At 40.2% G+C, this 27,500-nt stretch overlaps 1 protein-coding gene across 1 annotated transcript in view; it reads left to right on the top strand.

The window, feature by feature from the left end:
- The window catches only part of LOC122797953, a 271,287-nt gene that overhangs the window by 175,545 nt on the left and 68,242 nt on the right, over positions 1-27,500 (top strand). Inside the window, exon 8 of the mRNA XM_044066474.1 lies at positions 20,229-20,336. Coding sequence (XP_043922409.1) covers positions 20,229-20,336 — 108 coding nt within the window. The remainder of the gene's footprint in view (positions 1-20,228; positions 20,337-27,500) is intronic.

Consider the following 27,500-nt stretch of genomic DNA (forward strand, 5'->3'; position numbering starts at 1 on the left):
TTCATGTAATTTGATCAAAAATACAAAGGTAAAACACAAAATGTCAAAAAACTTAAATGTCAAAAACATTTTTTTAGTACAAGTGGTGCAAAACCCCAGAACACACGCACATGGTTGGGAGGGTGGCCTAATGATTAAGGTGTTTGCCTTACAACCACAAGGTGCAGGGTCTGAGTCTCACACAGGATAATTGGCTAAGCTTAAAACAGATTGCAAGGGCAGTTAGCTTAGTACTAATCTATGAACCTATCAAAAAAAAAACACCCTGCAAATTATGTAAAATAACTCCTTGGGTACACAACAGTGGGGAAAGGGCAAATTCAATGTTCAATATTTTGAGTTTCTATCATTTTGCATTTCAGAATTTTGTCTTTTCAGTCAACTTACAATGACTGAAGGTGAGATGTCTTTGAGATTGGAAGAGTAAGATTTGCCAGAGTTTGAGCCTCATACAGAAAACAAATGATATGGAGCATGCAGCTTGAATTGAGGGGTTTGTAGCGGTGGACCTGATTGGCTATGGTTTCTGAGATTGTACGAAAGGGGTTATTTTATTAGTTTGGAGGTTAGAGGAAGGAGAGTTTGCTCATGTAGCCATTTAAGCAATTGTTAGCCAAGGAGGAGATCAGGTCTTTGTTTAACTGGAAGGTACTCAGTTTTCTCCATGTTAAGTAGTGATGCTCATCACTAGGATACCAGGTGATAATGCTTCAAAGTTTGTTTGAGATGGATTGTATAGCTGTATTGTATTTTTTTTTTATGTAGCATGGACTAATCATTGTCATTATCATCATCATCATCAATCATTAATACTACCATATTTGCATTGTAGAAGTAGAATATCTTTACCCATTGCTGACCTAAAGGAGTGGGAGGGAAAGGGAGGACTTTGGGTACCTCAAAAAAGGAGCATTAACCTTTTTTACATCTGTTGTGAAAATGTACATTAAAACTGTAAGAAGGTTTAAAAATATTTTAAGGTGCTTGAAAGAGGGAACATTTTCTAGTGGTGTATTGATTTTATGATGGATTATCAAGGAATTATGTGTTCTGTTGAGTTTCCCTCTGGAAACATACAGCATAGTATCTGTTTTTGATGAATTAAGTATGAGGATTCTATTCATAATCCATTAGATAATGGAGTAGAAGTCTGCTTGTAGGTAACACTGCAGGGAACTGAGAGAATGATTTGAATAGTAAAGGACCATATCACTGGTGAATAGTATGAGAGGAAGGTAAGGTAGATTAACAGGAGGTTTGCTAATGTAGATAAAAAATAAGATGGAGGCAGGAATGGAGCTTTATTGGATGCCATTTTGTATTTAGGAAGTAGAAAAGGTAGAGGAGCCAACACTGGCAGTGAAGTGGTGATTACTGAAACAGCTATAGAACCACAATATTGTATTAGGGCTGACATCTATTTCATTAAGGGGGTCTAAAATGGTGGGGTGGTTGACCAGACCAAAGGCTCCAGTGACACCAGTGAAGGTAGCTCCTATGAGCAAATCTTTGTCCATCCCCATTAGAATATCATCTCTCAGAGACAAGATGGCCATGGAAGTGGTCTGACTAGAACATAATTCATGTTGCCTATGTGATAGCATGTGGTATTGGTTGATGTAAAGTTAGGGTTGGAGGCAGACATTTTTTCACTAAGTCTTTGCATAAAGTAATAAGACTGGAGGTGGGATGATAGTGGGAAGGTAGTGCGGGATTGTTTTTCTTGGGTAAAGGTTTCCTAATGACATTTTTCTAAATGTCGGACATAGTATTGTTACAAAGACAGAGGCTAAAGATATGTAGGAGAAGTTTCACAATGTAAACATGACAGTAGTGATTGAATAAGTAGTACTAATTGTCTGTGCCTGCAGACCCATTGAGTTGGATTTGTTTTAAAAGTAGTGAGCTGTATTTAGATAATACTTGTTTTAAATAAAAAATGAGGTATTCTGCTGAAGAAGAGGAGAGGGAAGTGTGATGTAAAGGGTTGTTGTCAGGGTTCGGAAGGTTACTGATGTGTCTGAGTTAATCACCAACAGAGAGGTTAATGGATATAGGCAGTGAAGAAGTAGGTAGCAAGTAAGTGAGTCAGGCTTGCAGTCATCAGCAAACTTGGTCATCCACATTTCAGGGATATTGGGTTGCATACATGGAAAATAAATGTCAAAGAGAAGAAGGCCCATTACTGATTCCTATATTGCCCGCCTATTTACAGTTATGTTAAGAGAGGGCACGGGCAGGTTTTCACAAACATGAAAATGTTGGACAGCCAATTTGCAGTTAAGTGGGTAACAGAGGTATTTATGTTGCAGGTTTGTCTAATTTTAAATAATACTGCATGCAAAATAGTGTCAAAAGCCTAAAACAGGTCAAGATAATCAGTGTACACAGAGACACCACTGTTGACAGCATCTGCAGCCTTATCAAAGAAGCTTATTGAATTCAAGAGACAGAACCAACCCTTCAAAAACAAATCAATTTGCGTCTAGGTCAGTTGAGTTGCATAAGTGTGTAGAAATGTGTTCTGCTATGAAATGCATATAAGGCTGGTGTGGCAGATGAGCCTATAATTACCAGGTCTGTAGAAGGGTCATCCTTGTGTAAGGGAGTCACAGTGGCTGTTTCCAGGAATCAGGCACAAACCCTGTTGGTAGGATAAGGCTGAACAGTTTAAGTAGAGGTACAGATAGTACATATTTGGTACTGATGAGAATGCAGTCTGGTATGTTGACTGGTCCCATGGAGTATTATTTTTAGCCCTTGACAAGGATGCTATGATTTGTTCTAAGATCAATATATATATATATATATATATATATATATATATATATATATATATATATATATATATATACACACACACACACACACACAAATGCTAAGTATTACATGCCCTAGAGTTATATATATACACACACACACACACACACACACACACACACACACAAACACACACACACACACACACAAATGCTAAATATTACATGCCCTAGAGTAGTAACTGTTTTACCAGTTGCTGGAATACGTGCAATGAATAATTGAAGATGCTGTTCACCAACAGTGAAAATCATTAAAGTGTGAGCTATGCGGTGGTGGTGCTGCGGTAGCATTGTCACCTCACAGTAAGATGTTGTCCTGTTCGATTCAAAGCTAGAACGTCTTCTGTGTGGAGACATGCGTGAATGGGCGTACGTTCGTTGAAGGTTGTGCGTCAGGGCCGGCAACTCGGCACATAAAAATTTACTGCCAATCATTAGCGAACCGGAGTTCCACTGTGGTGACCCCTAACCAGGAAAAGCCGAAAGACACAACAACATTAAAGTGTGATTAACTGAATGAATGGTGTCCAGCTGTATGAGTTATGGTGTGTGGGGAAAGTAAAAGGTGTTTTGTTTATCGGACATATGGGAACTTTGACCTCCCAACTCTGTAAGTAGGTTTGATGAGCATTTGCCAGTTGGTTAAAATATGGGCAGTGGTAAATAGTATTCACTTTTGCTGTTGTTTTGTTATATTAACAGCAGTAGATGTTTGTTGTATAGCTTTTAGTGATGGCATAATGTTGGTTTTATCAGTATCCATATTTGGTATATTTTCATTGAAACATTCTTTGATCATTGGTACTTTTGAGGTGTGGTGCATTCAGGAAGTCTTTATATTTATGAAATTCAACTAACGTGTTTTTAATATGTGGAAAGAATAAATAAAAAACAAAGAAACTACTGGTCTTAAAACTTTGTTGACAAGTTCAGTCACAATACTTCCCAAACAATTATAAAACCAAGGTAGTGTTCCAAAGCAACAAGCCTTTATTCATCACAGACAAGTGATCCTCAGTAACAAAAAATCAGAAATATTTTACAAAGTTAAACACATCATCTTTTATACACTGAGAAGTAGGTGTGGAAAATATACAAATTGTTTAATTTTAAGCCACCTATTCAAGGGAAACAAAATAAGCAGGGTTGTAAAAGTGTATTTAAGAACAGCAAGTACCCAGCCCCACACACTACTACTGATTACATCAAACTAAATCCTACCACCAAAGGATGAGCAAGCCTGGAACACAGCAACACAAGAACTCCACCAGGATAATCAAAAACCTTTTATTGAGTGCCTTCGTCAGGTTGTAATCAAAGACATCATCAGAATACTCCAAAACATAATACACTCTTGTTAAATATTAAAACCTGTGAGAACACGGCATAGTAAGCCAATGCAACTTCTCATAACATTAACTAGAACCAGACTTATTCTATCTAACACTTCACAAAATTAAAATGAAACACAATTACCTAACGAATGACAAAAAATGTTATGAAAACATTTCAACAAACAGAAGTCAAAATATACAGCTCATACATATAAAACCTAATAAAAACTATATAACATAAGAATGCAGCCTTAATAGGTTGCTAATACTGATGTTGTCATTAAGACCTGGGGGGCACAGGCATTCAACTTGATTTGCCAACATAATTCCCTGAATTCTAAATAATCTTCCCAGGGACCCCCTCTAGGATCTATTTTGACCCCTTCAACAACAGCACATAAAAAAATGTGTGTTGAATATTTTTCTATGTGCTTATACAAGGAATTTTTGTTGTTACTATTTTTTATGTCCCTGTGATGCACATACATTTTGTCCCTTAACTTTCTTTTGGATTTCCCAATGTAGAACATATTACAATTCTGACACGGGGCAGCATAAACAACCCCTTTGGAGTTGCAAGAAAATTTGCCATTAGGTTTTATGGTAGTGTGGTTCAACTTAATCTGGTCACAATTCATGACCAAGTAACATTGGGAACAGCAGCCATATTTTTTAGTCCCAATATTAGTACTACTACTTTCAAAAACATTTACCCTCTCAAGTAACTGCTTAATGCTTGAACCTTTCCTAAACACTATTTGTGGCATGTCTCCCACCTGATCTAAAATACCTGGGTGACTCCAAAATAGCTGCCAGTTGTTATGTTATGAGAAGTTTCATTGGCTTATTATGTTATGTTATGAGAAGTTTCATTGGCTTACTATGTCATGTGTTCTCACAGGTTTTAATATTTAACAAGAGTGTATTAAGTTTTGGAGTATTCTGATGAAGTCTTTGGTTACAGCCTGTCAAAGGTGCTCAATAAAAGGTTTTTGATTATGCTGGTGGAGTTCTTGTGGTACTGTGTTCCAGGCTTGCTCATCCTTTGGTGGTACAAGTCTTTTTCGTTTTGGTTCAAACTAAATCCTAGTTAAGGAAAACCCTAACTATCTATTTGCAAACCACATTCCCAAATCAGGTATTAATAAAAGCATAATATGCAAGTAAATAACAAATAAATAAGACTGACTTATAACTAAAATCACTTTTGATTAACTAATGCAATAAAGCCTTCATCAGGTCTGTTATAAGAACTAAAATCATATACATAAGTATATAAGTAAACTAGATAGAATAGAAAAACACACAGTTACCTAATCATAAACAGTATATAACTAGAACACTATAAATATAAATAAATATTTGTCTGATAATGCCTAATATGTATGTGTCCATAAAAACTAAATTATTTATAGCTCAAAAAAAAAAATTCAGAAAAAAATATTTTATTAATAGCTAAAAAACTGTCATGATAGTGTTCATGTTTACATCCCCAAAAACATGCAAATTCAATGATTCCTCCAAAACATGTGAATTCAATGAAAACTGTACATCCCCAAAAAACTTACCCTACAAACAAAATAAAAAACAAACCTACTCAGTTTGGTAGTCTTCTTTGAGAAGGTCAACAAGGCAACTGATTAGATCAAAATGGTGCATAATGCCTACATTGACCTGGTCAAGGAACTTGATAAAAAACCCCACTAGGGTTTTGTAAACTTTCTTTCTTTTTTCATCGGCTCACTTTAGGGGTGATCACAATGGATCATCTGCTTCCATTTCTTCCTGTCCTCTGCATCTTGCTCTGTCACACCAACCACCTGCATGTCCTCTCTCACCACATCCATAAACCTTATCTTAAGCCTTCCTCTTTTCCTCTTACCTGGCAGTTCCATCCTTAGCATCCTTTTCCCAATATACCCAGCATCCCTCCTCAGCACATGTCCAAAACAACACAAACTCCCCTCTCTGGCGTATCCAAACCATCCAACCTAAACTGACCCTCTAATATAATAATTTCTAATCCTGTCCATCCTCATCAAACTCAATGCAGATCTTAATATCTTTAACTCTGCTACCTCCAGCTCTGACTCTTGTCTTTTTATCAGTGCCACTGTCTTCAACCCATATAACATAGCTGGTCTCACTACCATCTTCTAGACCTTCTCTTTCACTCTTACTGGTACCCATCTGTCACACATCACTCCTGACACTCTTCTCCACCCACTCCACCCTGCCTGTGCTCTCTTTTACACTTCTCTTCCACACTAGCCATTACTGTGAACTGTTGATCCCAAGTATTTAAACTAATCCACCTTCACCAGCTCTACTCCCTGCATCCTCACCATTCCTGTCTTCCCACTTATTCACATACATATATTCTCTCTTGGTCCTGCTGACCTTCTTTCCTCACCTCTCTCTAGAGCCTATCCCCACCTCTCCAGAGTATTTTCAACCTGTTCCCTACTCTTACTATAGATCACAATGTCATCTGCAAACATCATAGTCCATGGGGACTCCTGTCTGATCTTGTTTGTCAACCTGTCCATCACCAATGCAAATAAGAAAGGGCTCAGAGATGATCCTTGATGTAATCCCACCTCAACCTTGAACGTATCCATCACTCCTACCGCAGACCTCACCACAGTCACACTGCCCTTGTACATATCCTGTACCACTCTTACTTCTCTGCAACTCCCAACTTCCTCATACAATACCACAACTCCTCTCTAGCCACCCTGTCATATGCTTTCTCTAAGTCCACAAAGACACAATGCAACTCCTTCTGACCTTCTCTATACTACTACATCAACTCCCTCAGAGTAAACATCACATCTGTAGTGCTCTTTCCTCGCATTAAACCATACTGCTGCTCACTAATTATCACCACCCTCCTTAAACTAGCTTCCACTACTCCTCCCATAACTTCATACTGTGGCTGATCAATTTTATCCCTCTGTAGTTACTACAGCTACACATCACCCCTATTCTTAAAAATTGGTACCAATACACTTCTTCTCCACTCCTCAGGCATCGTCTCACTTTCCAAGATTTCCTTAAACAATCTGGTTAAACACTCCACTGCCAGCTCTCCTAAATACCTCCATGCTTCCATAGGTATGTCATCTGGACCAACAGCCTTTTTCATTCTTCATCCTCTTTATAGCTGTCCCTAGTTCCTCCTTGCTAATCCATTGCACTTCCTGATTCACTCTCCCCACGTCATCCAAACTTCTCTCTCTCTCACTCTCTTCATTCATCAGCCCTTCAAAGAACTCTTTCCATTAGGTCAACATACCCTCTTCACTTGTGAGTATGTTTTCTTCATTATCCTTTATCACCCTAACCTGCTGCACATCAGCCCAGCCACTGGGAATGCACAAGCCAGCGTATTTCATTGTGCCAGTCCCAAACCCGGATAAATGGGGAGGGTTATGTCAGGAAGGGCACCCAGTGTAAACGTTTTCCAGATCAAATATGCGGATAACAATACAGATTTCCATACTGGATCAGTTGAGGCTCATGTGAACAGTGACTGCACTCAGTACTGTTAGCCAACAGGCTACTGATGGAAATTGTGCTACTGCTGGCTGAAGTTAGGAGTGTGGAAGTGAGGGTATGAACTTTAAATGCATGACTGGTAAAGGGAGAAACCTAGCTGATATGATGGAGAGAAGGAAGGTTGATACATTGTGCATGCAAGAGACCAGATGGAAGGGGAGTAAGCCCAGGTGTATCGAGGTGGGTTCAAATTGTTCTACCATGGTGTGGATGGGGGGAGAAATGGGGTAGGGGTTATCCTGAAGGAACAGTATGTCAAGAGTGAAGGTGAAAAGAGTGTCAGATAGAGTGATGTTGATGAAGCTGGAAATTGATGGTGTGATGATGAATGTTGTTAGTGCATGTTAGGTGTGCGATGGATGAGAAAGAAAAATTTTGGAGTGTTAGATGAAGTGGTAGAGCGTGTACCCAAGGGTGAGAGAGTGTTGATTGGAGCAGATTTCAATGGGCATGTTGGTGAAGGGAACAGATGGTATGAGGGGGTGATGGGTAGGTATGGTGTTAAGGAGAGGAATGCAGAAGGTCAGGTGGTAGTGGATTTTGTGAAAAGGATGGACATGGCTGTGGTGAATATGTATTTTAAGAAGAGGAAGGAGCATAGGGTGACATGCAAGAGTGCAGGAAGAAGTACACAGCTGGATTAAATCCTATGCAGGAGGTTCAGTCTGAAGGATATTGGAGACTGCATAGTGGTGATAGGGGAAAGCGTAGTTAGGCAGTATAGGATGGCAGTCTGTAGGATGATGTTGGCGAGAAGAGGAGGAGAGTGAGGGCAGCACCAAGGATGAAACGATGGAAGATGAAAAAGAATGTCTGTAAGGTGGAATTCATGGAAGAGTTAAGGCAGACACTAGGTGTCAGTGAAGAGTTACCAGACAGCTGGACAGCCACACCAGAGGTAGTAAGGGATACAGATAGAAAGGTGCTTGGTGTGACATTTGGACAGAGGAAGGAGGACAAGGAGACTTGGTGGTGGAATGAGGAAGTACAGGGGAGTATATAGAGGAACAGGTTGGTGAAGAAGAAGTGGGATTGTCAGAGAGATGAAGAAAGTAGACAGGTGTACAAGGAGATGAGGCATATGGTAAAGAAAGAGGTGGCGAAGGTTAAGGATAAGTCGTGTGGTGAGTTATATGAAAAGGTGGACACTAAGGAGTGAGAAAAGAATATGTACCAATTGACTAGACAGGGGGACTGTGCTGGGAAATATTGTAAACAAACTCATGGAATTCGGCATAAATCCCTGTGTTACATGCTGGATTGCCAGCTGGATCACAGATAGGATCCAGGAAGTTAGAATAAGGGAATCCACCTCTACAAAGAGGCTGGTTATTAACAGAGTTCCTCAGGGCTCAGTGCTGGGTTCTCTCCTTTCTGGCATCTACTTCTCAGAAGTCAATGCTAACATAAAGGGTCTCTTATTGACCAAGTTTGCAGTTGACTACAAACTTAGAGCAGTTATACAATCCCCCAAGACACTAATATCATCTAGGAAGGGGTAATACAGACAAATAAATGGTGCCATAGACACAATTTAACACTCAATCTTAAGAAATGCCTAATATTACTCTTTGGGAAGTTGGCTAACCCAGTAACCTACGTCACTGGTAACACACTTGGAAGGCAAACACCTTAACCATTAGGCCACCATCCCAAGAGTATTAATTTATTTTATTTAACATTTGTTAACTGGGAAAGTCCGACTTGGAGCAAAGTCAATTTTCAGCAGAGGCCCAGGGAGAAATATGCTAGATGCATGTCTTTGTAATATGGGAGGAAACGGGAGCACCCGGAGGAAACCCACACTAATGCAGGGAGGACGTGCCGACTCCACACAGAAGGCACCCCAGCAGAGAATTGAACCAGAGAACCTCTTACAGTAAGGCGACAACACTACTGCTGCACCACTGCTAAGTTATGAGTAAACCAAGTAATCAGGCATTTGGGGCCATACGTAGACAGTTACTTGACTTTTGCCAACATGTGTCTAAGGTAGTAAGGAAACCATTCTGTGTTGTTCAAATTATAAGCAAGTGTATGGCATATAATCCAAGGAAATTATCATTTCACTGTACTCAGCCCTCATCAGACCTGTCACTGCTTACCCCCTTCAGTATATACCTGACCTGGCACATGCAACAACTAGAATGTCCACAGAGATTCCTCACAAGAATACAGGGCTTTAGCAACATGTCCTCTGCAGATTACTTCAATGCCCTGTCCTTAACAGGGCTTTAGCAACATGTCCTGTGCAGATTACTTCAAAGCCTTAGCTTTAACCGGGCTTTAGCAACATGTCCTCTGCAGATTGCTTCAATGCCCTGTCCTTAACAGGGCTTTAGCAACATGTGCTGTGCAGATTACTTCAAAGCCTTAGCTTTAACCGGGCTTTAGCAACATGTCCTGTGCAGATTGCTTCAAAGCCCTATCCTTAACAGGGCTTTAGCAGCATGTCCTGTGCAGATTACTTCAAAGCCATGTCCCTATACTGTGTATCCTTCATACTGTTGAGGGGTGATCTATGTCTGGCATACAAGGCAGGATCCCACTCTGATGGACCTCTTGCATATCTACAAAACAAAAAGTACCAGAACTACCCAATCCAGGAACTTAAAACTTGTTTGGGGCATAAATAGGACATGTTGGCAGGACAGTTATGCACCTCAGAAAATGCTCCTGTTCTGGAACAGGCTTCCCATCCATGTGAAGCAGGGTTCTTCCCTGACCCTATTCAAGTGTAACCTGGACCAGTGGATGGAATTCTAGCTGACACATACCCCTAAAAATAACCTCTAGTGAACCAAACTTTTTGGATACATTTGGGATGCATGGCTAGGCTTAATAAGGCCCTTGTGGCCCTTGTGGTTGTTACCTTAGTAGATATCCAAGACTCTTTGAATTTCTAAGTTCTCAAAGAACAACACATGCTAAGAAAAGAAATTTTTCACATCTAGAACTATGAACATAAACTTCCATTTCAGCCTATCATATGTCTTCTATCCATTCAAGTGGACCAGTACATGGTCTTTCTCTGTCTCCTCAGCAGTAGAGAAGGCATGAATGAAGAGACGACTCATTACTTTTCCCAGTGTCTACTTCCAGAAACACTAGCCTTGTTACTATAAAGCTGATCTTTCCTAGTTAGTACATTGTATTTAATATATCAGGTTCATGAATGAGTTAATGCTACATGTCACAGAGAACAGGGACATCACACCTTCCCATTATTCTTTGATTTCTTGGTCATTGGTAACCAGTTATCAAGCTCATTATCCAGGTTTTAGTTTTTAGGCTAGCAGTTTGGTTATGGCCATAGAGTTAATGAGCACCGACAAGGTAGCGCCAGTTCTTTCTTCGTTGCATGGTACAAACTAATGGTTTGGCCATCAGGGCAAAGGCTTTTGCCATGGCTTTGCTGCTGTTCCTTGTGACTAACCTGCAGTAAGAATACTGCTTTGGATACACAATTTCTTTCTGAGTTTTTGTACATCAGGGAAGTAAGAACAAACTATATTGAATTTGTTTTGCCCTAATGTTGATGTTCCTAGAACTGTTCTTGGAAATTTTACTGTACATGCATTATTTTGTTCTGCAACTAAAACAGTTTGTTCAGCCTGGTGTTGGGCTTGCTAGATTTGTAGTGAATAGCCTTTGTGAGAGGAAAGTTAATTTCTACAATTTTCACCATCTGTTTTCCTCAGATTTGTTCCAGATCTAATTTGTTAATTGGTTGCCTTATTGCTTTGTTACTTTTAATTGCTATTTAAAGTTGGGCCCAGTGTTTCCTTTTGTGCTTTCTGGCTAACTTGCATGAGTACTGCTGTGGATACATTTTAACTTAAAAAGGACGATTTTGGTTCATACAATGATGGGTCATTCTAATTCAAAAGCATGCATGCTGATTGGACAGCTTACTCTGTGTGCCTGTTGTAAACTGAGTATCTGCCAATAGAAAAAAGTCCAGCCACTGAAGTACCATTGAGCAGCCACACTTTTCTACTGGAATATGCTACAGAGGGCAGAGCAAAAGGAAAGAAGCAGAAAAGTACCTGATTTTCCTTGAATTTCTGCGCTGTCCCTCCTTAATTCTCAGTAGACTCTTATACCTCTCAACTGTCCAGATCTTTGCAGAATGTCCAAATTTTCACCTCATAGATTCCCGCTCATTATCAAACACATCAACTGTGCCAGGCTACATTTCAAACTCTCAATGGAATTTGAAAGAGTTTAGTTTAGTTTAGTTTTACTGTTTCACCTACCAGCTCTGCAGACAGTATCATATCATAGTCTTCTCTTCCATACATAGCAACATGTAATGCTTGAGATCTGCGGAAATGCGCCAAGAGCTGCACAAATGTGTTTCATTTATACAGGCAGTAAAAAAAACAAAATAAGCTGGCTAATAAGTCATCTGGCCAGTAAAATAACTACACTTGGGTCTCTCTAATGTGTTTCCCAACTCATATAGACCAGGCTGCCACGTACTGCCACTAGACGGAAAATCCTCAGTCCTCAGTGGGGCTGCATCAGGTTTCAGCTCTAAACCCACTGCTGTTCACACTGGTGATGGACTACATTAGCAAACAAGTTGGAGGGGGACAGATAAAGCTGCTATATGCAAACAATGTGGCACTACAGGCAGACTCTGAGCACGAATGTCAGCAAAGGGCTGGGGAATTGAATGCAAAACTGAAGGCATGTGGGATGAAGCTGAGTACAGATAAGACAGTAATAATAGGAGCAAATGGGAGAAATCAGAACAAACTGAGACTTCAGATAGGAGAAAATGGTGGAACAGGTTAATAGCTTCAAGTATCTGGGAGGGGTGGTTGAAGAGAATTAAGTCTAAATGAGGTCAAAACTAGAATCAGAGAGGCTTCAGCCAACTGGCACAGAATGTCAGTTGTAGTACATGACAGAAGAATGCCAAGAAGCTGAAAAGTAAGGTGTACAAAACAGTGGTGTGACCAATAATACCTTATGTTACAGGAACCTGGGCAGTAAAGGCAGACTAGATGAGGAAGCTAGAAGTGATAGAGATGAAGTACCTGAGTCAGGTGGGAGGATGCACACTGTGGGACATACAAAAAAATGAGAACATCAGAGGAGAAGCCAAAGTAGCTTCAATTAGAGTAAAAGGCTAAAGAGAACATAATACAGTGGTTTGGACACGTGCAGAAAAGCAGAAGACGATTTGCTAAAGATTTTGGATAGGCAGGAAGAAGACAAGCGGAAGCGAGAGTGTCCAACAAAGAGGTGGATGGATTTTGTGAGAGAAGACTTACAACAGTCCAGCATGAGTGTCAAAGAAGGTAGGAGAGTGGCATTGAATAGAAAGATATGGAGACAGTTGACATGACACCCAAATCCCATGTAGAAAATGGGAAAAAGTGGATTCATGATGATAACAATTCCTTGTATTCTTATTTTTCTGTTTCTCACCTGCCCTCCAACTAATTTAATTTCTTTCTGTTCTTGATCTTTCCCTCTTTCCTCTTCATCACTTGCTAACCAAGCATCCTTATTTTCTTTTTTATCTGAATATTTTCTTTAATTAGTCCTTTGCCCTTGCTTTGTTCTTCACCTTGAGTCAAGCATTTTCACTTTCTTCCTCATTTGCATCAGCCATTTCACTTTCTTCCTGTTGTTTGATTCCTACAGATTGTCTTTCCACCCTCTCAATTTATTTTTCATGTACCATTTCTCTTTCCAACACTGGACGTTCAAACCAAAAACTAGCCAGACACATTACATTTCCTTCTAAAACCAGAAACATCACATTTCTTACTAAACTGTCTACAGATTCTAGTATTATGGCCTTGTTTACCACATTGACCACATCTTCTTTCGGCACATTCCTGAACCAAATGTTTTTATCCCCACATTAGAGGCAAACCTTCATTTAGCACCAATACAAATCAGTTGCTCCTTTCCCATTCACTATTATATTATTTGAAATATGTTTAACCTTTCCTTTATGTATATATCCGGTGTAAATCACACTTCTCACCCCCCAGTCCATACATTTCTGTTATCATACATTTTCTATTTTTCATTCACTTTATTATATATGGTCAAAAAAGTTTTAAGTTCAAATTCTGAAATTTCTGAACTATTGAATAGCAGGACATTTTTTTTTTATCTGTAAGCCAAAGTTGTGACAAATACAGTCTTTGCAAGGTGATATGTTATTTCTTTTTTCTGTTTCACCCATAAAGTTTTCTATACCTGTAAAAGTCTCAAAAGTTTCTTCACAAAAGTCTTCTGACCCCAAATGTATCATTGCTCTTATGCCCCTTAAAGTAAATCCTAATGTAAATATAATATAGGTTCATAGGTTCATAGGTAGGTACTAGGCTATCTGCCCAAAGGCATTTATAAGCCTAGCTAGAATGTGTTAGCTTTCGCCACCCCCTAGATTAGTTTCCTGTGCCTCTGTCCAGCAGAGTCACTAAAGTGATCCCCGAGGTAAACTTTCTGTTTCCCATCCATTCGTCAAGGTTTCTTTTGAAGAGTGTTGGCGAGGAGCTCTGCCTAATGTAGATTGGGATCTTGTTCCAAAGCATGGGAAGTCTCTGGGACAGGAATCTATCCCTCCAGCACATCCTATTTATTGTTGTGGTGAGGTTTAGATCCCTAGAGCATGTGGCTTGAGGGGATAAGGTTTTCTTTAGGTGGAGCATGTCCATCAATTCGGGGTTGTTCATGACCTTATATGTCAGGCAGAGATCATCTCTGAGCAGGCGGTATGCAACCGAGTACAGCTGGAGTTTCTTAAGTCGAGTTGCATAGGGCATCTGTTTGAGGCCAGTGATCCTCTTGGTGAGGTACTTCTGTGGTCTTTCCAGCTGTTGCAGGTGTCTTGTAAGGTACATCCCAAATGGGGTATTGTACTCTATGATGGGTCTGATGAGTGATGAGTACAGGGGCACAATGACCTCTTTTGATTTGAATGCAAACCCTTTTGTGATTGGGTGGGCCACATAGAAGGATTTTCTAACCACTTTGGCAATGTGATTATCAAAGGAGAGATTACTATCTACTTGGGTCCCCAGATTCCTTATTATGTTTTCCATATTTCGGGGACTACCACCTATGTGGTAGTTTGTGGGTACTTTGTTATTTCCAAAGGGAATAACTATGCACTTTTTGGCATTTAGCTTGAGGCCATGATTTTGACACCAGGTATACATCTCAGTGAGACCCTTTTGGAGGATTTCTGTGTCAGCCAGTGAATCAATTATAGCCCCTAGTTTGCAGTTGTCTGTGAACCTGGTCAGCCATAGTCCTCCTGTGCTTGTCTGTACCTCTGAGAAGTATATGCCGAACAGGAGAGGTCTTAGGACTGAGCCCTGGGGAATGCCACTTGTAACCGGTTTAGAGTCAGACCTAGCTCCTGCAACTCTCACCATGTGGGTTCTGTCCATGAGCCAACTGGCAACCCATCTTGTGACATAGGGGTTTATGTTCAGGCTGGTGAGCTTGTCTATAATACCAGAATGCGGAATGGTGTTGAAGGCCTTTGCAAGGTCTAAGTAGGCTGTGTGTACACCTTTCTCTCATCTATAGCCTTGGTAACTGTCTCAAAGAAGTCCACCAGGTTAAGGAGGCATGATCTGCCCTTAACAAAGCCGAACTGGATAGGGTCCTGTGTTTGGAGGTTCCCAATATCTCTGTTAATGAGTTCTATGATGATGCGCTCCATAGCCTTGCAGACCAAGCTAGTCAATAGTTCCTGGGGTCTGTCATGGCTCCACCTTTGTGGAGCGGAATAACTGTTGCTGTGCACTACTCTATGGCTACGTAGCCTGTAGAGAGGCTGAGTTTGAACAGTGTATTTAGGTGAGGGGTTAATTCGTCTTTGAGCTCATGTAGGACACAGCCTGGGACACCGTCCGGTCCCACTGATGCTGTGTTTTTGGCTTTGGAGAGGGCTGTTTTAACCTGATTGTCTGTGATTTCAGGGGCTCTACATTCTTCTGGTATGGTTATGGGCCCTTTTGAGGGTGAGAGGGGGGTGAAGTTTACACTGAACTTGTCTGCCAGGATGTTGGCAATATCAGTTGGTTCAGTGTATTTTGTGCCATTCTGCACTAACTCCGAGCAGATCTGAGCATTGCCACTTAGATTCTTGACATAGCTAAGAATGCCTTGTGGTTATCTTTGGAGTCCTGGGCAAGTTTTCTTTCAAAGCTCGCCTTGGACAATTTTATGAGGGATCGTAGTTTCTTGATGATACTGATCAGGGATGTCCTCCCTTCTTGGGATTTTACTCTTTTCTGTACTAGTTTCCTCCTTCTATTGTATAGCTTATGGCAGGGGTCCACCAGACTGGTTTCCTTTTCTTGGAGGAGTGAGTCTTGGTTTTGATTGGGATAGCACGATCCATGCATTCTTGTAGGTGCCCGTAGAATGCATTAGTAAAGGATTTTGCAGCTTGGACAGTATTATCCTTTAGCATGGGGGCTTTGAAACTTTCCACCTCCATCTTAAGTAACGTGACATTTGCTTTTGAAAAGTTTCTCACTGTGGTTTCCTTGTCCAGAGGTGGGGGCGGAATGTGGATATCCAAAGTGATTTGTTTGTGGTCAGATCTAACCAGCGAGGGGTTGACCTCTGGTGTGGAACACCAGTCGCCCATGTTGGTGATGACTAGGTCCAATATGTTGTCACCTCTGGTGGGAGTGTTGACCAGTTGTTCCAGGGTGTTTGAGGTTATAAATTCTAGGAAATGATGGACAAGGTAGTTAGTACTTGAGTAGTTCTCCCAGTTAATGTTTGGGTAGTTGAAATCACCCAATATTAGGGTGTTTGGTAGGACCTTTATGTTACCCAGTTTTTCCAGAAATGCGGAATGGGGGTCCTGGGACATGGTGGGTGATCTGTAGCAAGCTACAATTTGAATTGCAGTTTTGCCCATTGTTAGTTGCCCAAACAAGTTAGTTGTTATATTGTCCATAATATCATACCTGTCAGTAATAGAACTGGTTTAGCTTCTTGTTCCTTTTTTTTTCAAATGTTTCTGCACTTCTACTCTGTTTACTTTGCATTTCTTGTTCCTTGACTTACAACACATGTGCATGTTTTTTTTTTCTTTACTTCATATCTGTCATCCACAGTACCCTGCTCTAAAGGCATGTTCTTAAAACTGATTACTCCATTGGCCAAACATACCTCTGTGCTTTCAGTCTGTATAATCTGCTTCTCCACAACATTACCAGCTTCATTATCTGATTACTCCTCTATCACTCGATCCATCACATCACTTCAACTCATCTCTTCATCTTCATTTGGTTCTCTTTCCTTCATAAATGTTCCACTACCTCTGTATATAGACCTCAGTTGTCCAGGTCTTTATCAAGGAATTAATCTTATTCTGATTCTCACTGCAAAATATTCCCAGCAACACTGTTTGCTCCTTCATCCATCTTGGAAGTCTCCAAGCGCTAGTGACAGCCCTCTCTCTCCATCTAGTGCTTGAAAAGAGCTGGGAAAGTTTCCCAGTGCCCAGGTCAAATTTACCCTGTTCAGTATGAGTTGTTTCTCTCCTGAAAAGAGGACACTGGCCTGCAGTCACTAACACAATCAACAAAGGCTAAATAAATAAATCATCAAAGTGCATTATAGATCAACTGAATTGAGCACATTTCTGTATCCACCAGATATCAATGGACAATGGCTATAAATTTAATACCGGATCCCCTTACTCAGCACCCCAGTATACCTCAGTTTACAATCTGTATGTCATGTCATGTTTAAATGAAATAATTCAGGTATTTTACAAACCTAGAGGCCATACTAAAGTTACACATGTTGTGAAGACAGGAGAAATTCTTGCATTTAAAATGTATGTGCTCAAAGGGTAGAATATTCACCATGGAAACACTTTAATTAAACAGATCATGTACAGATCAGATTTTAAGATATTCTGGGAGCATTTTCAGTAGCTTGTCCACTACCCACACTCCCATAAACTGGCATCAGTAAATAATGCTTGGCATCTTGTAGGTAAATGAGTGCCTGAGTTAATAAAGGTCAAGGTAAAGACCAACTACACTAGTATTTATTAATAGGGTGCCATGTTTAGTTTGTTCTGCATTTGTAAGGTTTGCCACAGTCCTCAGCAGTTTGTCTTCCCTTAGCAGCTGATTGGATATTGCTTGCAAGTACTGCAATGTCATATTAGCCATAGTAATAATAAGTTTTACAATTAGTCATGCAGGATGGCTCCCCTACTCTGAGATGAGATGAAAGTAGTTGGTGTTTTATTGAGACTCACTGGCTTGAAAGAAATGTTATGTAAAACTAATAGAAGTGACTAATTTCTGATCTCCCAGGAGGGTAAATGAGACAACACTCTTTATCCTGGATCATCCCTCTATATCCTCCTACCTACTTTTCATTTGATTGTTTTTCACTTCAAACAGCAGTTACCCCCTAACTCAAGGCATTTTAACTTTTTGCTGTTAGTGGAGGACAAGCTCTCAGGTCATCGGGAGCTCTGGCTTCATATCGCCCAACTTCAGTGAACAGCACACTAATTACCTTCTTAGGATACAAAATGAAAGCAGAAATAATTACACGATAACAGCATTAATAGACCTTTCATAATATCTGACTTCTCAAGGTTTACATATAAGCTCATATTTGAAACTATGCAAGCTTTCACTTGTTCAACAGCTTGCTTTTTCAGGTGTGCTCAGTAAGTTATATCAGTGTAAGTCTCCCAGATTTATGCTTCATCCAAAAACTCAAACCAGCTTCATACAGGAGCAAACCCATTCACATATGGTCAAAAGTTAATAAGAAAGCTGTTAGATTATTTCAGGTATATTCACGGACTAAATGACACAAGTAATGGTATTTTGAATCATAATTATGATAATAATGATGTAGTAGACAAACATACTTCTCAACCTCTTAGTGCAATAAATCTGGACAAAGTTTAAACGAATGGTGGGACAAATGCCCAAAACTAGGGACATATTATAAATATTGCTCCTATAAATCTAGAATGTTACTAGAATAACAGGTTTTGTGTTAGTGTGTATTTTCTGAAGGATTTTAAGTCTGAAACACAAGCGTATGTTATTTTTTACTGACTGTAATCCTCAGCGATTTGTCAGAAATCACAAGTTTTAAGAGGAACAGAACAAAAATATGAGGCAAAATCTGGACATTCTGCAAAAATCTGGACAGATGAGAGTTATGTAAGACAAACAGTGTGAGAACGTTGCCTTCATTAGACAAGAATCACAATTTTAATTATCTGTTTGAGAAGTATTCCAAGAATGCATACGAGTGTTATATTATGGCAGGTTAAAGGCTCTTGTTGCTAACTTTGTAACAGCTGTGAAGAAGTGTACTTCTCCTTTCAGCATCCCTGTACAAGAGCTGATAATGATTTTTAACGGGAAGTAGCTCTTGACACTGTCACATGGGGAAGTTCCCAAACCTCATGTAGTAAATGTAATTCGCCTTGCTGACAAAAAATATTCTTTTGACACGTTAACCTTGCTATTTTTTTCTATTTTTGTAAAGAGGGTGGATGAAGGTTATTTTGATATGTTGTTTGTGCACATTAATCTCATACTTTGGTAAGGGGCTGAGAAAAGTAACCTGTATACATTGAAAAAACCCAGCAAACTGCTGGCAACGCTTGAGCCAATCTTTTTCAGTAGCATTCTGTTAGCCATTCAGAGTATTTACCTCATTTATTGAGAATTAATTCTGTTCCAGTGCAATCTCTGCCAACAACACATATTGTAGGAAATTGCTTTGTAATTATTTGCATGTATACACAACAACATAATAGCAAATACACTTGCCGTAACTTAGTGTTTACTGTACTTTGCATATGATTTATGTTATGTGCAGTCAAGACCCACCGATATCTGTAAACCATATCAGACATCTTGGATGATAATGGGGCAGAGTATTAACAACTGGACATAATTACAGTTATTGCAGCAAAGTGGGTCTATATTAGAAGAGCGAACACTCTTTCATCGACATGTAAATCCCGAAATCTGAAAACAGCAAAGTTACGTAACAGCAATTTTTTTCCCAGGGAAAAAACATCACTGGGCAGTTCTCGGGACTTTGCTGTTTTCTCCACTGTGGTGTGATCTTGGAGGTGGTATTTTTAAGTAGGGGGGTGTGGGGGGCAAAGCCCCCCTCTTTCTTTTATCTTTATAATTTTTTTTTTGGAACAGTGTTTTTTTCCCTGGGAAAAAAATCGCTGTTCCGTAACTTCGCTGTTTTCAGACTGCGGGTTTTACGTGTCGACGAAAGAGCATTCACTCTTTAGTCACTTCACTCTTCTAATATTGACCCCAGCAAAGCATGTGTGTACAAACTTGCATGCCAAAGGCACTTGCCACATCTAGGCAGAAAAGATAGTCAGTGACTAGTGTTAATAAAGAGGTTATGAGTATTCTGGGATGTGTTGCACTCTGTCCCATTTCATGTGTGCGTCCTTGTTCATGCTATCTTCTCTACTGTTTCATTACAGAACAAGGTTAAGCAAAAGAGGAGCCAGTCTTGGCCTGGAGGAATGACATCACGTACTAGCAGGAGAATGACTGCCGCAGAACAAGAGCAGTATGAGGGAATGAAACAGGTTGGTGCACGTGTGCAATTTGTTAATCTAAGGAGTGTGCCGAACCTTACTGACTGTTAACAGGAACCGTACAGTGGGTAAAAAAAAAATCACACATCTATGCCTTTACTGGTAATTTTCAAAAGATTGCATCTGTACAAACTTATACACAGCATAATAGTAGCTTAGTTGCCAAATATAATGTCACTTGATTCTTTAACTAGATCACAAGGATTTTTTTCTGGTTATTATGATGCATCAGACATATACTTTTGTCCATACTGAGATAGAATATCTATAGCTTTCTCTTGAATACAATATTTTTTTTATTTTACAGCAATAACCCCCCCCCCCCAAAAAAAAAAAAATGTTGCCTTTTTTTCAGTGGGGACTTGGAAGCAGTAGCACTATTAAACTGGTTCATAGGTAGTTTCTAGGTAATGGGTCCAGAAGGCCATTGACAAGCCTAAATAAACTTCCTGTATTACTTCGGATCCATGTCTGGTTTACAAAGTAGACAAAGGGAATAGAGGTAGTCAAACCCCTGACTACAGGAAGAGGCTCATTAAAAGCTCATAGCATTAGTTCTCTGGTGCAATGGTTCAGGGCCTTATTCTGCCTCACACAGTATGCAAATGCTGACAGAATGAAAACAGGACTACCGCCTGAAGTTGTTTGGCAGCTCATAGACTTCACCTTCTCAGTTATACTGCAAAACTGCTGACTTGTACAAGTGGCTCAACTTTAGAGCCCTCTAAATGAAAACTTGTGGCCAAAGTGAAGATAGTAATAGTTGCTAAGCTCCATGAATTTTGACAACAGGAATTCATAGGTCTGAAACATCATTTTTTTTCCAATCTTATTGGATATTTTCAGTGAACTGTAAACTGTAAGTCACAGTAAACTTCTAGACGTTATAATAGATGACAATCTCAAATATGACCTCCATATACTGCACACCATTAAATCTACACACCAGAAACTAGGCTCCATTTATAGGATTAAATGTATTCCTTACAAAAACTGCAAGAAGAAACTCTGGCCACCACCTTCTTAATGCCGACTCTGTCATATGCTGCTCCTATCCTAACAAACATAAACGACACCCAAAGAAAGAAACTTGCCTCCTGCTGCAATAAAATAGCTGAATTTGCCACCAGCCTCCCTCATAGGACCCACCATTGTCTTAGCTTAAAGCAATTAAACTGGCTTGAACTACACAACTGTTTGCCATATTCACAACTGACTACAGCACGCAAACACATTCATCATCCAGGAATATGCCACTGCTGTTAGAAAAACTTCTTCTGGGCTCAGCATATAGATGCTTACAGCCTGATTGCACTCTAAACTGAGGTACATTTCTTTCTTTCTTTTGTAATATCATGAAACACACTACACAAGGAACAGGAAATTACATCAAGCATATTACCATAAGTGCTCACCAGAAAACACTGACATCTTGTGACTAAACATATTATTACAGATAATTATGGTTTACTATTGTTTGTGCGAATGACATTCTGTCGGCAATCAGAATGTCGAACACAAAACAAAAGTGGATGAGATAGTCGAATACACTTATGCGAATCTGCTACTGCATTCACATAAGTGTAATTCAACTAGCTGCATGGAGATCGCGGTACAGTGGAAATTGGAAATCCATCCATACTGCCACTGTGGTTTGATCTCGGAGTTAGAATAAATCAGTAGGGGGGGTATGGAGAAAAACATGATATGTAGTATAGGAGTCTGATTTACATCAGCTCCTATACGGCTATCATGTGCTGCTTTCGGTAACAATGTGGACTCAAATGTGTCGAGCATTTGGGTCAGCATTATGACCGTTCATTTTTTTTTTTTCGGTTTTACTATTCGTTGTTTTGAACAGCAAATGTTTTGCCATTTGAACAAACAATAGTAAACCTCTATATATATATATATATATATATATATATATATATATATATATATATATATATATATATATATATATATATATATATAAAACAACTGCAGTTAACATCTACTACTTAAGTTAACCCCATTTGTGATCTAAAATATATAAACTTGTTTTTTGTGAGGGGCTTAGTCATATCATCAGCAATCATTTTATCAGTTTCACTATATGAAATTACAATCACTTTTTGTTCATCCAAGTCATGAATGCAGTGGTGTCTGACATCAATATGTTTTGTTCTTGCATTGATCTTCACTGGTTGCAAGCTTAATGCACCTCTGATTGTCCTCATATAAATCCATAAGCTGGGTCACTGGTTCTCCAAGATCTTCAAGTAACTACCTCAATCAAATATCTTCTTGACTGGCATAGGCAGCAGAGATAAATTTTGCATCTGTGGAATACAGCACGACTTAGATCAGTTTCTTGCTGGACCAAGACATAGGACAGCTTCCTAATTTGAACAAGTAACCACTTGTAGATTTGTGTGTGTTGAGGTCACACATACAATCAGAGTCCACATATCCTGTGAGGTTTAAGTCACCAATGGCTGACAACTTTAAACTCAAGCCTTTTTTGTCTTTGAGATACCTCACAACTTTTTTATTGAATTCCAGTCTCTTTGACATGGTTTACTTACATGCCTACAGAGAAGCGACATGGCTGCTGCCATGTCTGGACATGTAGTGGCTGCAGTACCCCCACTGCTTGTCTGTACTGCTCATTAGATGGTAGAAGATCTTCCTCTCCTTCCAACTTTGGATAAGCTATGTCCATGGGTGTGCTTGCTCCTTTAGCTTCAGCTATGTTGAACTGTTGAAGAAATGAATCGATTTTTGCACTGAGGTTCAACAGAAAACTGCCGTGCTGCTCACACCTTATGTTAATGCCTAGGTAATCTCACCATGCTCTTTAGTTGCAAAGTGCTGATTAAGTACTGTTATTAACTCTGCAATTTCATCATTCATTTTGTAAGCAATAATCAATTCAACCACATAGAGTAACAGACACATCCATTCGGCATCTATACATTTAGAGTATAGGCATGGATCAGAATTGCTTCACATGAATCCTTCTTGTAGCAGTACTTTGTTTACTTTTGAGTTCCATGCTCGAGCCACTTGCTTAAGACCATACAGGGATTTTTGCAGTTTGCAAACAATTTGTTACATATCCTTCTGGCTGTGACATGTATCTTTCCTCTTTTATATCTCAGTTATGGTCTTCTCCAAGTTTTTGTGAGTATCCTTGTGCAACTATCCTTACCTTGTACCTACAGACTTTCCCTTCAGAGTCACATGTTGCTTAAAAACCCCATTTACATCAGTTTACATGTTTACCTTGTTTTTTCCCTCTACGTGACCCTTTTTTTACCACTTTCCTTTCACCTCCTTTTTTCTTTTCTTTTAAAGAAATTAGCATGAGGGTAAGTGGGAGTAAATGGCAGTAAGTGAGTTTGCATGATGCTAAGCGATGCCTACCCAGATTAAGCAGTTTCCCATTTAACTGTGTGTTGGCATTGCTTACCATCATGCAAATCCATGCAAACCCACTTACAACTGCTTAAAGCTGCCTTAATCACCCTGTCTCCATCAGCCACTGTTCTGCCCAGCAACAAAATAATCAGCCCTGCTAAGACTTGAACCCAAGACCCTGTACACCATAGTCAGAGCAATGTACTATTACATCACCTGTACTAACTCTGTTGCTTTTTCAAATATATCATTAAGTACAGGTTCATAGGTAGGTACTAGGCTATCTGCCCATGGGCATTTATAAGCCTAGCCACAGAGTGATGGCTTTTGCCTCCCCATTACATTAGTAACCTGGGCCTCTGTCAACAGGGCTCCTGAAGTGATCCCAGGGTAGAACTTACGATTACCCATCCACTCATCAAGATCTCTCTTGAAGAGGGTCAGAGAGGAGCTCTGTCGAATATGGATTGGGATTCTATTCCAGAGTGAGGGGAGTCTCTGGGACAGGAATCTATCCCTCCAGCATGTCCTGTTTATTGTTGTACATAGGTTCAAGTCACTACAATGAGTGGTTCTGAGGGATCTCATTTTTTTGAGGTGAAGCATGTCCATTAGTTCAGGGTTTGACATGGCTCTATAGGTCAGTCATAGGTCACCTCTGAGCAGACAGTATGCGACTGAGAAGAGCTGGAGCTTTTTTAGTCATGCTTCATAGGGTAATTGTTTAAGGCCCTTAATCCTCTTAGTGAGGTACTTCTGTGGTCTTTCTAGTTGTTGCAGGTGTCTAGTGAGGTACATCCCAAATGGGGCATTGTACTCTATTATGGGCCTAATGAGTGAGGAGTAAAGGGGCACAATCACCTCCTTGGATCTAGATGAGAAACACTTTGTGACCAGGTGTGCCACATAGAAGGATTTCCTGACCATTTTGGCTATGTGGTTATCAAAGGAGAGCATGTTATCTACTTGGGTACACAGGTCCCTAATTACTTCTACTGTACTTAGTGGATTCCCATCTATGTGGTAGTTTGTAGGTACTTTGTTTTTCCCAAATGGGATTACTATGCATTTTCTGGCATTTAACTTGAGGCCGTGACTTTGACACCAGGTGTTTGTCTCTGTGAGACCCTTTTGCAGGATGTCTGTGTCAGCTGGAGAGTCAATTATTGCACCCAATTTACAGTCATCTGCAAACTTGGTTAGCCACAGTCCCTCCGCCTTTGCCTGTACTTCGGAGAAATATATACTGAACAGGAGGGGTCCCAGGACTGAGCCCTGTGGGACTCCACTTGTGACTGGTTTAGAGTCAGACATAGCGCCTGCCACTCTTACCTTGTGGGCTCTGTCTGAGAGCCAATTGGCAACCCATCTCATGACATGGGGGTTGATATTTAAGCTGGTGAGTTTGTCTATGATTCCTGAGTGTGGGATGGTGTTGAACACCTTAGCGAGGTCCAGATATGCTGTGTGGACCACCTTCCCTTCATCTATGGCCTTGGTGACTGTTTCAAAGAAGTTGACCAAGTTCAGGAGGCAAGATCTGCCTTTAACAAAGCCGAAATGGGTGGGGTCCAGTGTCTGGACGTTTCCAATGTCCCTGTTAATGAGCTCCATGATAATGTGTTCCATAGCTTTGCAGACCAAGCTAGTCAAGCTTATAGGGCGATAGTTCCCAGGGTCAGTTGTGGCACCACCTTTGTGGAGTGGTACAACTGTTGCTGTATGCCATTCTTCGGGTACATAGCCTGTAGAGAGGCTGAGTTTGAATAGTGATTTGAGATGGGTGGTTAGTTCATTTTGAAGCTCGTGTAAGACACAACCTGCGATAGCATCTGGTCCCATTGATGCTATGTTTTTGGCCTTTGCAAGGGCTGTCTTTACTTGTGTGTCTGAGATATCTGGAGCGACACATTCTTCTGGGATGGGTGCTAGCCCCTTTAGTGGAGGGGGGTGAAGTTTGCACTGAATTTGTCAGCCAGGATGTTGGCAATGTCGGTTGGTTCAGTGTATTTATGGCCATTATACACTAGCTCGGAGCATATCTGAGAGTTTGCCCCTAGACTCTTGACATAGTTAAAGAAGGCCTTGTGGTTATCCTTAGAGTCATTGGCTATTTTTCTTTCAAAGTTGGCCTTGGATGATTTAATGAGGGAGTGCAGTTTTTTACTGATGTTAATCAGAGATGCCTTTTATTTTGGGATTTTGTTCTATCTTGCAGGAGTTTCCTCCTTCTGCTGTAAAGTTTATTTATGGCCAGGGCCCACCAGACTGGCTTCCTCTTTTTTGAGGAGTTGGTCTTGGTTTTACTTGGGATGGCTCAGTCCATGCATTCTTGAAGGTGTTCATAGAATGGACTTTTAAAGGATTCTGCTGATGGGTCATCATTTTCCATTTGATTGGGAGCTTTGAAACTTCCGACCTTGCTCTTGAGGAGTGTGAAGTTGGCTTTAGAGAAGTTTTTTACCTTGATTTCCTTGACTGGGGGGGGGGATGTGGATGTCCAGTGTGATTAGTTTGTGATCTGATCTTACCAATGACGAGTTTACCTCAGGTGTGGAACATAGGTTCCCCATGATGGTGATGACCAGGTCCAGTATGTTGTCACCTCTTGTGGGAGTGGTGACCAGCTGTTCAAGGGCGTTTGAGTTTATAAACTCAAGGAAGCATTGGACTAGGGCATTTGAGCTTGAGTAGTTTTCCCAGTCAATGTTTGGATAGTTGAAGTCACCCAGTAGCATGGTGTTGGGTAGAATCTTCATACTTTCTAATGTTTTCAGGAATGCTGCGTGAGGGTCCTGAGACAAGGTGGGAGATCTGGTTCAAGCTATAAATTGAACAGTCAATTTACCCGCTGTCAATTGCACTTGGATGGTCTCAGATTCCACGTGCTGTGCTACTAACCTAGAGGTGTGGGTGTTCTTGATGAATATGGACACACCCCCTCCTTTTGTGTTCCGGTCCTGGTTTTGGGGCCTAAATATAGCCTGGTAGTGCTGGGGTGCTCTTTGGAGCCTTGAACCAGGTTTCTGTCACTGCACAGACGTCAATTTCTTCCATAATAAGGAGAGCCTTGAGTGCGTGCATTTTGAGGTTTAGACTTCTGGCGTTGAGCAGCATTGACCTCAGTTTTTGTTTATTATTGTTGTTTGTGGAGGCGGGTTTGTCTTTTGAGCCTTGCCTAAAAAAGGCAGTATTGGGGCGGCAAGAGTCTTGGCCAGTATTCGAAAGCCCAGGGGCGACAGGTGCAAGCCGTCTCTGAAGCAACGTGGCTTGTCAAGCATGTCGTCCCAGGCTGACAAGTATTGGATCCCCTTTGAATAAGTATATTGAATAGTAGTGGAAAACACTGTGGAAGCAGTCATGTTTTTATATATAAATTTATACATATAAGATATGTATGCTAAGAGAAATATGAGAAAGTATAGACAACTATTTATAGAGATATACAGTTAAAATATATACATATTAACATGTAGATATATTAATATAAATATATAGACATATAAAAAGGATATAACTATATATATATATATATGGGTTTACTACATAATCTCAAAATTTTGAAATACCGAATTTCAAAATCTCGAGACTATATAGCCGAAACCCCTAAATACCAAAAGACCAGAAGCGCGAAATTCAAAATCCCAATGTTCAGAGATACTGAAGTAGCGCTTCTGGTTTTGTGGTTTGTTGATGGGTAGGTGGAATTCAGGTAAGTATCTATGTGTAAGTGTGTTGGTTAGGGGTTTA

Source organism: Protopterus annectens, chromosome 3.part1 (genome assembly GCF_019279795.1).
Source record: "Protopterus annectens isolate FY-2018-M chromosome 3.part1, PAN1.0, whole genome shotgun sequence".
Lineage (NCBI taxonomy): Eukaryota > Metazoa > Chordata > Ceratodontiformes > Protopteridae > Protopterus > Protopterus annectens.